This window comes from Coturnix japonica, chromosome 15 (assembly GCF_001577835.2).
Source record: "Coturnix japonica isolate 7356 chromosome 15, Coturnix japonica 2.1, whole genome shotgun sequence".
Classification (NCBI taxonomy): Eukaryota; Metazoa; Chordata; class Aves; order Galliformes; family Phasianidae; genus Coturnix; species Coturnix japonica.
The window spans coordinates 9,980,479-9,990,899 of NC_029530.1; the positions used below are offsets into that span (position 1 = coordinate 9,980,479).

The 10,421-nt window shown below is 62.5% G+C and overlaps 1 protein-coding gene across 4 annotated transcripts; it reads right to left on the minus strand.

Annotated features, from left to right (window-relative positions):
* Positions 1–520: 520 nt before the first annotated feature.
* Positions 521–9,033, minus strand: EMID1 (EMI domain containing 1). Of its 4 annotated transcripts, XR_001558585.2 has the most exons (16): positions 8,835–9,033; positions 7,039–7,152; positions 6,856–6,962; positions 4,665–4,751; positions 4,518–4,579; positions 4,310–4,436; positions 4,093–4,200; positions 3,881–4,018; positions 3,676–3,762; positions 3,543–3,595; positions 3,399–3,452; positions 3,237–3,281; positions 3,098–3,142; positions 2,508–2,592; positions 2,072–2,162; positions 521–843 (listed from the first exon to the last, which is right to left on the minus strand). XR_001558585.2 is itself a non-coding variant. In XM_015878501.2 (15 exons), the coding sequence occupies exons 1-15, from the start codon at positions 8,948–8,950 to the stop codon at positions 731–733; spliced, it is 1,338 nt and encodes a 445-aa protein (XP_015733987.1). In that variant the 5' UTR covers positions 8,951–9,033; the 3' UTR covers positions 521–730. The 4 variants fall into 4 exon arrangements, 3 of the variants coding, with proteins under 3 accessions (XP_015733987.1, XP_015733986.1, XP_015733988.1); XM_015878501.2 differs by lacking the exon at positions 2,072–2,162 and having other exon boundaries at positions 6,856–6,959; XM_015878500.2 differs by lacking the exon at positions 2,072–2,162.
* Positions 9,034–10,421: the final 1,388 nt, after the last annotated feature.

The window sequence follows — 10,421 nt, forward strand, 5'->3', positions numbered from 1 at the left end:
GAGGGGGCGGGGCTTCGGTGTGGGCGTGGCTAAGGGGGCGTGGCTAAGCGTGACGTCACGTGAGTTGGCGGGATGTGGGCGCAGCGTGTCACGCGTGGCGTGATGGTGCGTGGGGGTATGAGGGTATGGGGGGCTATGGCTCCCTGTAATAGGGATCCAAGTGGTGACATAGCACTGGGTGGGGACCCTGCTATGGGTCAGTGCCCCCCTGGTGACATGGCACTGCGTGGGTGTCCCACTGGTGGTGCGTTATGAGTGTCCCATTGGTGACAGCAGTGAGTGCGTGTCCCTGCGTGTCCCTGCTGTGCTGTGGGTGCCCCCTGGTGCCGTGCTATGGGCGATGTCCCACGGGTGTCGTGGCACAGTGTGGGTGTCCCACAGACAACACGCTGCTATTGCTTGTCCCACGAGTGTCACGGTGTGGGTGTCCATTGTCCCATAGGTGTCATAGGATACCATGGGTGTCCCCCCCTCGGTGCCGCCCACCCGTGTCCCCACCCATCAAGCAGTGACACACGGCTCTGGGGACACCTTTAATGCCCAGGCAGTGCCAGGACGGCACACGGGATGCAGCCCCCCGAGCACCGGGGTGGCCGTGGGGGCCCTGTGCCCCCCAGCACGGGGGTGCAGAGCAGCAGGGCCAAAAGCTGGGGGGGTCCGACCGGTGCATTGGCACCGGGTAGCACCAGGACCTCCATGTACACAGCGGGGACACAGCGGGGCTGCACTCTTAGGGCTGGCCAGGGAGAGCCTGGTGGGTGGGGGGTGAGCGGCGACGCTTGGCACGGGGGGGGCTGGGTGCTGGTGGGCCCCCGGGGCCGCTGCCTGAGCCGGGTTCTGGTTCTGCAGGAGGAAAGGAGAGAGCTGTGAGGCCGTGGGGTGTGGGGTGTCACAGCTCCAAATGGTCCTCAGGGGCCCCTGTGCCACCGTGGGGTCTCGAGGCCGTCGGGTCCCACATCATCCCCACAGATCCCTGTGCCCCCATTGGGTGCTGCCCACCGTAGGGTCCCCATACCACCAGGTCCCTCCACCCCCATGAGGTCTCCTGGCACTGGGACATCCTTGTCACCACAAGATCCAACCCACCACGTCTCCATCACCATGAGGTCCCCAAGTGCCACCAACAACCCAGACACCTCCCATTCTGACACTGGGGACAGAAGGGGGCGGCTGGCCCTGGGTGTGCCCCCAGCTCCATGTGTCCCTTCACAGTGTCCCCCCACCACTACCACCCCAGCATGACCCCCACACCCCAAGGGATGAGGACCCCCCGCCTGGCACCCCCGGTTGGCACGCAGGGATGAGGACAGAGCCCCTGCAGCAAAGCACAGCTGGAAAGGGGGAACAGCAGGAGGGGGCAGCTGGTTATGGAGTCAGCCTCAGTGTGAGGGGGCTGGGGGCTCCTCCAGGGTCTCCTTTGGGCTTTGAGATGTTCCTGGGAGCTCCATGGTCTGCATGGCCCATTGATCCCTGGGGAGCCCCCAGGTGTCCCTTGGTGTCCCTCTCCCAGGAAGGCCACCAGGGACTCCCTTGGTTTGAGAAGGGCACTGGGTGGATCTCTTGCACCAAGAAGAGCTCCGGTGCCTCCTTGGTTCTCCTTGGAGAACAACCCTGATGGGCCTTCCTCAACATAAGAAGCTCTCCATGGTCTCCCTTGGTCCAAGAGGGACTCCAGATTCTCCCTTTAACCCAAGAGAAGCTCCAAGTTCTCCTTTGATCCTCGGGGATTTCCAAGGTCTGCCTTGGTCCAAGAGTGTCTCCATGGCCTCCCTCGGTCAAAGACTTGCTCTGTGGTCTCCCTTGTTCCTTGGGGCTCCCTGAGCCCTTGGAGCAACCCCTGGGTCCTTGGACACATCCAAGTCCTCCCTCAACCCAGGAGGGTCCCCTTGGTGCAAGTGATTCTCTCTGCCATCACTCTCAGCCCAAAAAGGTCTCAATGTCCCTCCATGATCCTTGAGCATCTCCAGGGCCTCCCTCAGCCCAACAGTCTCTCCTAGGGGTGGCTCTGGGGTCCCTCTCCATCCCTCCCCCCACTGCTGGGGGGTGTCTGACGCGGTGGTGGTGCAGTTACCTGGCCAGATGATGGCTTCCAGGAGGGTGACCCTTCTAGCCAGGACCTCCAGGCGGGCCTGCTGCCGCAGCAGGGCTTGGAAGCTACTGGCCTGGTGGAGAGTGAGAGAGCAGAGCAGAGCGTGGTTGCCCCATGGCACAGTGCGGGCGCAGCCGGGCCGGGGGGTGCAGTGCAAGCGTTGGGGGTGCCAGGTCTCCCAAAAGGGTGTGGGGTCTCCCATGGTCCCAGGGGGATGTGAGGGGCTCTCCTGTCCCCATGGGTCCAGGGAGGGGGCACTCACTGGGGAGTGCCACCCCTGGTGTGGGGATGGGGGTACACATGTGTCCCCATGGGGCTCAGGGAAGGGGGCACCTGCTGCTCCCCATAATGGAGCCCATCGTGGATGGAGGGACCCCTGTGCCCCCCCGTGGCTGCCTCCTGCGCTCCCCCTACTCACCATAGAGCCCAATCATTGTTTCCAAGATTAAAACCCTCTCTGCTAAAATCTTCAAAGCCTCGCGGAGCTGGTGTAAACCCTCCCCCTGCGGAGGGAAGAAAGGAGTCAGGGGGGAGCCAGGGACACCCCCAGCCCCACTGCCCCCTATGTGCCCAGTGCTGCCTGCCTAAGCCCCCAGAATGTGGGGGGCAGGGGGTAGGGCCACACCATGGGGTGGGAAAACAAGCACAACCCAGGAACATTGGGGTCCCAAGGATGAAACACAAGCACTGGGCACATTTGGAGACCCCCATGCCACCCCTGAGGTCTCAGGGACAAGGTGCAGCTGGGGACCCCCGTAACGTTATTGGGATGCCAGGGGCACCAGGTGAGTGCTGAGCACATTTGAGGACCCTCATGCTGTTCTTGAGGTCCCGAGGACAAGACATGCACTTGCACAGTTAGGGATCCCTGTGCCATCCCTGGGACCCCAGCCACACGATGAGTGTTGCTCACAGCTTGGGACCACCATGCTGCTGTTGGAGTCCCAGGGACATGAAGCATCTGGGTTCCCACATGCCACCCCTCTCCCCATATCTCCCATCACTCACCCATGTGCCCTTGTCGCCCGGCTCGCCCTTGGGGCCCGGCTCGCCCTAAAACACAGAAAGGAGAAGGAGAGGCAGAGGGGGAGGGCAGAGGGCCCACCTTCACCCCAGCACAGCCCCCATTCCTGGGGGGCCCACGTACCTGTGCTCCATCCTGCCCACGGCTGCCTGGCTCTCCCTTGGGGCCCTGGGGGGAACAGATCATGTCAGTATCAAGGGGTGCATATGGGGTACAGCCACATATGGGTGCTCCTGCCCCCAAGGCTCGTTGCTGGCTGAGACCCCCCCAGCTCATTACACTCACCCTGTCGCCTTTGTCTCCCCGGGGACCGGCAGCTCCAGGTGCCCCAGCTCTCCCCTATGCAGTGACAGTGATGGTGCCATCAGCACTGGGGATGCGCCCTCTGAAGTGCTCCCCCCCTCCCCCCCAAATTGCTCCCAGACTTACATCAGGCCCTGGGGGGCCGGGCAGACCTATGGGTCCTGGGGGGCCAGGGGGTCCTGCAAGGAGAGTGAGGGGACACGGCTCAGCATAGTGCCCTCTGAGAGCTGCTGCTTGGGGGTGATGGGGGTGAACTCACCCATTGGCCCCATGGGTCCAGGGGGGCCAGCGGGCCCCACAATGCCCCCAGCTGCTTCAGTGAAGGTGTTGGAGAGGAGCGGGTCCCCTGCAGGAGAGGTCAGGGTGGGGTGGTTGGTGATGACGCCCCAGATCTGGGAGGGTTCAGCTGCTCTGCTGGGGTTCAGCCCCCACTCGCCCCCCAGAACCCTCAGCCCCATCCTTACTCGGATCAGTCAGCCAGGGTACGGCTGGCCCCACAGGAGCAGGAGGCCCAGGGGGACCGGGGGGGCCGGGCAATCCCTTTTCTCCAGGGAGACCTCTGGCTCCGTCATGGCCAGGGGGACCGGGAGGACCTGGGGGACCTGCAGGGAGGAAGATGAGGGTGAAGATCAATGGGGGTTAACGAAGTTGGGAGACTGAGTGGGCATACCCTTACCTGGGGGTCCCAATGGACCCTTCACTCCAGGAATGCCTGAGGGTCCCCGTCCTCCTGCATCACCCTTGGGACCAGAGGGGCCGGGGGGTCCCCGTGAACCAGGTCTGCCTGCAGGGAGCAGCATCCTCAGGGGGGATCTGTTCTCCAGCACTGGGTGGCGCTGCCACCACCGATGCCAGTGGGTGCTGGGGGTTGTGGGACAGCCACCCACCCTTACCTTCATCCCCTGGGCTCCCCTGTGCGGCTGGGGACCCCCAGAGCTGCCCAGTGTCAGGACTCCTACCCAAGCTGTCACCTTTGGGTGTTGGGGACGTGGGGGCTTCTGCCACTGAGAGCCGGGCCACCTGCGGATGAGACAGTGCTGGGAACTGTGAGATGCCACCCCAGGTCCCCATGGCCATCGAGGTATGGTGGGGGGGGGTCACCTGTGCCTCGAGGGTGGCCAGGCGTGCTGACAGCTCCCCGACGTGACTGCAGTTCAGGCACCCTGCAGGGGACAGTGCAGGGCTTGGGGTGCACCCAGGACCTCAGGGTGTTTTTGGGGGTGTGGGGCACCGAGGAGCTGCACCCACCTGAGAAAGCCGTGGGGCGCAGGGGAGAGCGACGTGGGGCGGTGCTGGGGCGTGCAGCATCACGCAGAGCGAGGAAGGTGTGGGGGTCTGTGAGGGGAGAGGGTGTCAGGACCCCCCTGGGCCAGTGGGAGAACCCCCTCACCAGAGGTGGTGCTTCACCCCAAAGTGGGGAGGGGGATGTAGGGAGTTCTGCTGCTTCCTGCCCCATCCTTGCTGCTGGTGAGCCCCAAACCTAGTCATGGCCCTTGGACAGACCCCCCCAAACCCACCCACGGCCCTGAATCATATTCCCCTTGCACCCTTGTATGGCCTGCCAGATCCCCTCCAACTCACCACACAGCGCTAAGCCATGTGCCCTGAATCCCATCCATGGCCAAAGGCCAGAGCCTCCACACCCAGCCATCCATTATAGCGCTCCAGATCCCCTCAGTCTGCCCCATAACCCTGAGCCAGATTCCCCCAAACCCACCCATGCCCACCAGTCAGATCTTCCCAATCCCAACGATGGTCCTGATCCAGTGACCCCATGCTCCCCATCCCTAGACCCCAATACCACAGACCAGCTCTCCCCATCCCCAGCTCAGGAGGACCACAATGTGGGGTCCCACTAAGGGGAAGTGAGAACACAGCATAGCACAGAAGGGGCTGGAGCAGATCCATGTCACCGAGCCCCCCCACACTGTCACCACACCCTGGCACGGCCACCACCAAGGCTGCTGGGGACAGCCAGCACAGCCCTAAGCAGGCCCAGATGTGGGGCACTCAGCCAATGGTGAGGAGGAGGAGGAGGGGAGAGCTGAAGCACGCACAGAGGAGGAGGAGAAGAGGCTCTGCCACCCTCGTGCTGTTGCCACCCAGCTGGCCCCATGCTCTGGGGGTGGGCTGGGGATGTGTAGCCCCCACCTGCTAACGGAGGCTGACAGCTGCCAAGGACCATGCATGGCACAGGCTGGCACCCATTCATTCACTGTGCATAGGCGCAGCTGCCCGGCTGCACACAGGGACAGACAGGCAGGCAGGCAGACAGACAGGCATCCCCTTATGGGCACATCCACCCAGCCACAGGAATGTCCATCCATCCATCCCCCACTGACACCCCGTCCATCTGCTTTTCCATCTATCTGCCCATTGGCACTGCTGTCCAACCATCCATCTGCCCACCCACCTGCAGAGGGTTGTCCACCCATATACCCACCTCCTCACCCACCCAGTGGTGTGTCCCTCCGGGTGCCACCCCCACACAGAACATCCAACCAGCCTTCCACTGATGCCTTCCTGCACCCATGGTTGGACATCCAACCATTGATCTGCCAGCCCTCTCATCAACCCACCCATCTGCACACAGGAACATCTATCTGTCCAACCATCCATCCATCCATCCATGCATGCAACCATCCAGCTGTCCATCCATCCACCCACTCACCAGCCCACAGGAGCATCCATTCACTCACTTAGATGAACAGACATCCATCTGTCAATCCACCCATTCACTTACCCACCTACAAGAACTCCAATTTGTCTACCCATCCCTCCATCCATTCATCCTTCCCTCCCTCCATCCCTCCATCCATCCCTCCATCCATCCATCCATCCATCCATCCATCCATCCATCCATCCATCCATCCATCCGTCCGTCAATTCCACGCTCCATCCACCCATTCACCCACAGGAACATCCGTCCCTTCATCCTTCAGTCCTCCCTTTCCCCCTCCTTCCTTCCCTCCCTCCTTCCCTCCATCCATTCATCCATCCATCCACCCACAGGAACATCTCTCCCTCCCTCCCTTCCTCCCTCCCTCCCTCCCTCCCTCCCTTCCTTCCTTCCTTCCTTCCTTCCTTCCTTCCTTCCTTCCTTCCTTCCTTCCTTCCTTCCTTCCTTCCTCCTTTTTCCCCTCTTCCTTCCCCCCTTCCTTTCCTTCCTTCCTTCCTTCCTTCCTTCCTTCCTTCCTTCCTCCTTCCCTTCCTTCCTTCCTTCCTTCCTTCCTTCCTTCCTTCCTTCCTTCGCTTCCTTCGCTATCTTCCTTCCTTCTACTCCTTCCTTCCTTCTTCCTTCTTCCTTCCTTCCTTCCCTCTCCTCCTCCCTCTCTCTCATCTAACCATCCATTCCACCCACCCACCCACCCATGTCCTGCCTGCTCTGTCGGAGTTCTCAGCTGCCCCTCCTGCCCCAAGGGCTGGAACCATGTCCCACCTTCCTCGCAGTTGGCCCCGCTGTGCCCAGGGCAGCACTTCCACTCCAGCGCCGTCAGTGTCCTGTAGGCCACCCGGTACGCGGGCCGGACGACGGTGCGGTAGCTGCTGGCACAGAGCAGGCACTGATGTCACCCCGGTGACACCCCATGGCTGCAGCTCCCACCACTCACTGGGGTCTCACCTGCCCCCACCGCAGCCCGGTGGCCAGCGGCAGCCCTGGAAGACACGCTGCAGGGAGGTGCCGTTCTGCACCAGGCACGTCACCGTCCTTGTCACCATGTAGGAGCACCAATTGCTGCAAGAGAAGATGGGTGGGTGTCCCCAGCATGGTGTCCCCATGCAGGCTATGTTGAGGGATATGAGTGCCATCCATGTCAGGGAGGAAATTGGTTCCCAAGTACCCCATGGGGGAGAACTGGGACCTCCCAGATCCTTATAGGTGTGAACCAAATCCCCCAGTGTCCCCCAGTTGCCCCATAGTACAGAACCAATCTCCCCAAGTGCCCCATGGGGGAATGCTGGGACTCACCAGTGCCTGACAAGTGACCCATGGGGAGGAGATGGGACCTCCAAATGCCCAAAGGAGAGAGCTGGGACCCCAGAGTGTCCCCCGAGTGTCCCATAGGATAGAACCGAGCTCCACAAGTGCCCAATAGCATAGAGCTGGAACCCCCCCACTGACCTATAGGGAAGACCCAAGCCCCCTTGAAGATGTGTGCCACCTTCCCCGCCTGCACAGCCACAATTTGGGTGGAAAAAGGAGCTTTTAGTGCCTGCAGGGGAGGCGGTGGCTGTGGCTGGTGGCAGCGTGGGGAACAATAGTGTGGGCTGTGCCGGGGGGACACAGCGGGGCAGCACAGGGCTTTGTGGCTGGGCAGCATCCCAGCTGCACACTGAGCCACCGGGAACGATGGGGATGGCTGGGGGGGTCCAACTGCCCCCAGTACTATGCCCCCCAGGGCTGTCTTGGGTTGGGGATGATGCCAGCCCCGGCGGTGCCATAGAGATGAGGATGCGCCCCGGCCCGTTCCGGCTGGCAGGGAAGTTGTGGTGGGTGCCAGCAATGAGGGAACCCCCACAGCTCAGGGCAGGATCCAGCAGCGAGGCGTGTGGGTGCTCGCATGGCCTCAGCTCACCCAGCCCACCCGCTGCGGGGCCATTCGTGCACTGAGTGTGCCCGGGCTCTGCTCTGGGTCCGGCACCTTCCCCCGGCTTCGTGCCCTTCGCTGTGTATGTGGGACCCGTGGGTGGGCCCGTGGGGGTGGTCAGGTAACGGGGTCTGCCCGGGCTAGGCCAGGAGGGGAAGGGGAAATGAGGCAGCTTCTGCCCGTCACTGAGCCGAGCTGAGCGGAACCGGGAGGTCCCGGCAATCCGGTGCTGGAGACACCGCCAGCGCCAAAGATTTCCTGTAAACAACCCCCCCGCCGCCCCCGGCAGGACAGGGACCATAGGGATACACAGGGGCCGCAGCCCCGCTGAGCCCTGCCAGCCCTGGTGACCCCCACAGCCTTCCCACTCCCGGCAGACCCAGAGCCCCGCTCCGCACCAAGCAGCCCCTCCCTGCTGCCTCCAATGTTCCTTCACCCCCCGCGGTGTTGGCACCCCCATGTGTCCAGCATCCAGCCCCATGCAGTGCCCACCCAGTGACACCCAGAGCCCCCTGGTGCTGCATCCCCATGCCTGGCACTCAGACCCCCCCCCAAAGCACTCCTCCTCCCCGCTCACCCCTGGTGCTGGCACCCCCAGTGCCTGATCCCGGACCCCATTGCTGCCGGTACCACCCGTACCCAGCGCTCGCTGCTCTCCGGTGCTGGTATCACAGTGCCCTGCACCCAAAGCCCCCAGCGCGCTGTGCCCCCCACCCAACGCTCCCCCGGCTCCCGATTCCCATACACCCCATACCCGATGCCCCCATCTCCTCATTGCCCCCCGTTCTCACTGCCCTCTCGGTGTCCCCCCTCCCCCCGGCGCCGGTACCTGCGGGGCTGCACGCTCCAGGAGCCGGCAGCGGGCGGCAGCAGGAGGCAGCAGCACAGCCCCATCGCCAGGGGTAGGGGCGGGCAGCGGTGCCCCCCCCGGGAGAGGCCCTCCATGCTCCGTTCCGCTCCGCGCGGCTCCACTCGGCTCAGCGGGGCACCGGGGGCCGCGCTCCGTGAGCGGGGAGGAGCGAAGGGGAAGGGATGGAGGATGGAGGGGGAGGAGGAAGGGACCCCCCCCTTACACACACACATCGCTGCCTTCCGCCTCGTAGCGGGTGGGGGGAGCGATGTGGGGGGCGGCTCCTGGGGGGTCGGGGGGTAGAATGGGAAAGGGAGTGGGGGGATATGAATGGGGGGGTATGGATAGGGGATATGGATGGGAGAACTTGGGTATGGGGCCATAGATATGGGGGATAGAGATGAGGGAACGTGGATGTGGGGGGCGTGGATATGGAGACATGGATATGGGGACATGGATGAGGGGATATGGATAGGGACATGGATATGGGAGCATGGATAAGGGGTGAATCAATATGGGGTATATGGGGTATATGGGGTATATGGGGTATATGGGGTATATGGGGTATATGGGGTATGGAGGGATGGGTGGGGGGGGAACATGCATATGGGGGACATGGATATAGGGGTTAGGGATGGGTGGAGATAGATATGGGGACATGGATATGGAGGGACATGGATATAGGGAACAGGGATATGGATGGGAGGATATGACTGGAGGACATGGATATGGAGGGACATGGATATGGAAACATGGATATGGATGCATGGGGTGGGCCCATCCACCCGGGGTGCCACAGCCTTCCAGGTGTGTGCACAAGTACACGCATGCTTGTGCACTCAGCAGTGTTTGCATGCAGGTAGCAGTGTGTGTGTGTGTGTATATGCTACCCCGGGCTGTGTGCATCCCAGTGTTTGTGCTGCTCTGCTTGTGCTTCCGGCTGCTGTTTGCAAATAATGTGCGTGTGGTCCGTGTGCCGGCGGCGTGCAAAGAGCAAATGTGTGTGGGTGGTCCCTGATGGGGGTGGGGGGGGGCGTGTGTGTGTGGGGGGGGTCCTGCAGGCAGCGTGTGAGCATGTGTGATGTGTGTGCATGTGTACATATGTGTGCATGTCTGTGTGTGTGTATGCTCTTGTGCGCATACATGTGTGCATGCATGTGAGTGTGTGTGCATATATGTGCATGAAGTTGGAGGTGCATGTGCGTGCAGGGGGCCCAGTGTCTGTATGGGACAAGTCTCCCCAGAGGCAGTGGGGAGTCCTGGCCCCTTTGTAGTGTGGAGCAGGGTCCCACACATGCCCCCCCCATTCGCATGGTCCCCCCATGTAGCCCTGCTCCCTGGCCTGGCTCTAGCTCCATACTCCATCCCACATCTGTGTCCACACTCCATGTCCCATGTCCAGGTCCCTGCTCTGTCTTCAGGTCCCTGTGCCATGCCCCCATCCCTCCTCCATGCCCCTACACATGTCCCAGCTCCATGTCCCCATGCCATGTTCCTGTCCTAATTCCACACCCCCATGCACTATCCCATCTTCGTGTCCCCATGCCACATTCCTGTCCCATCTCC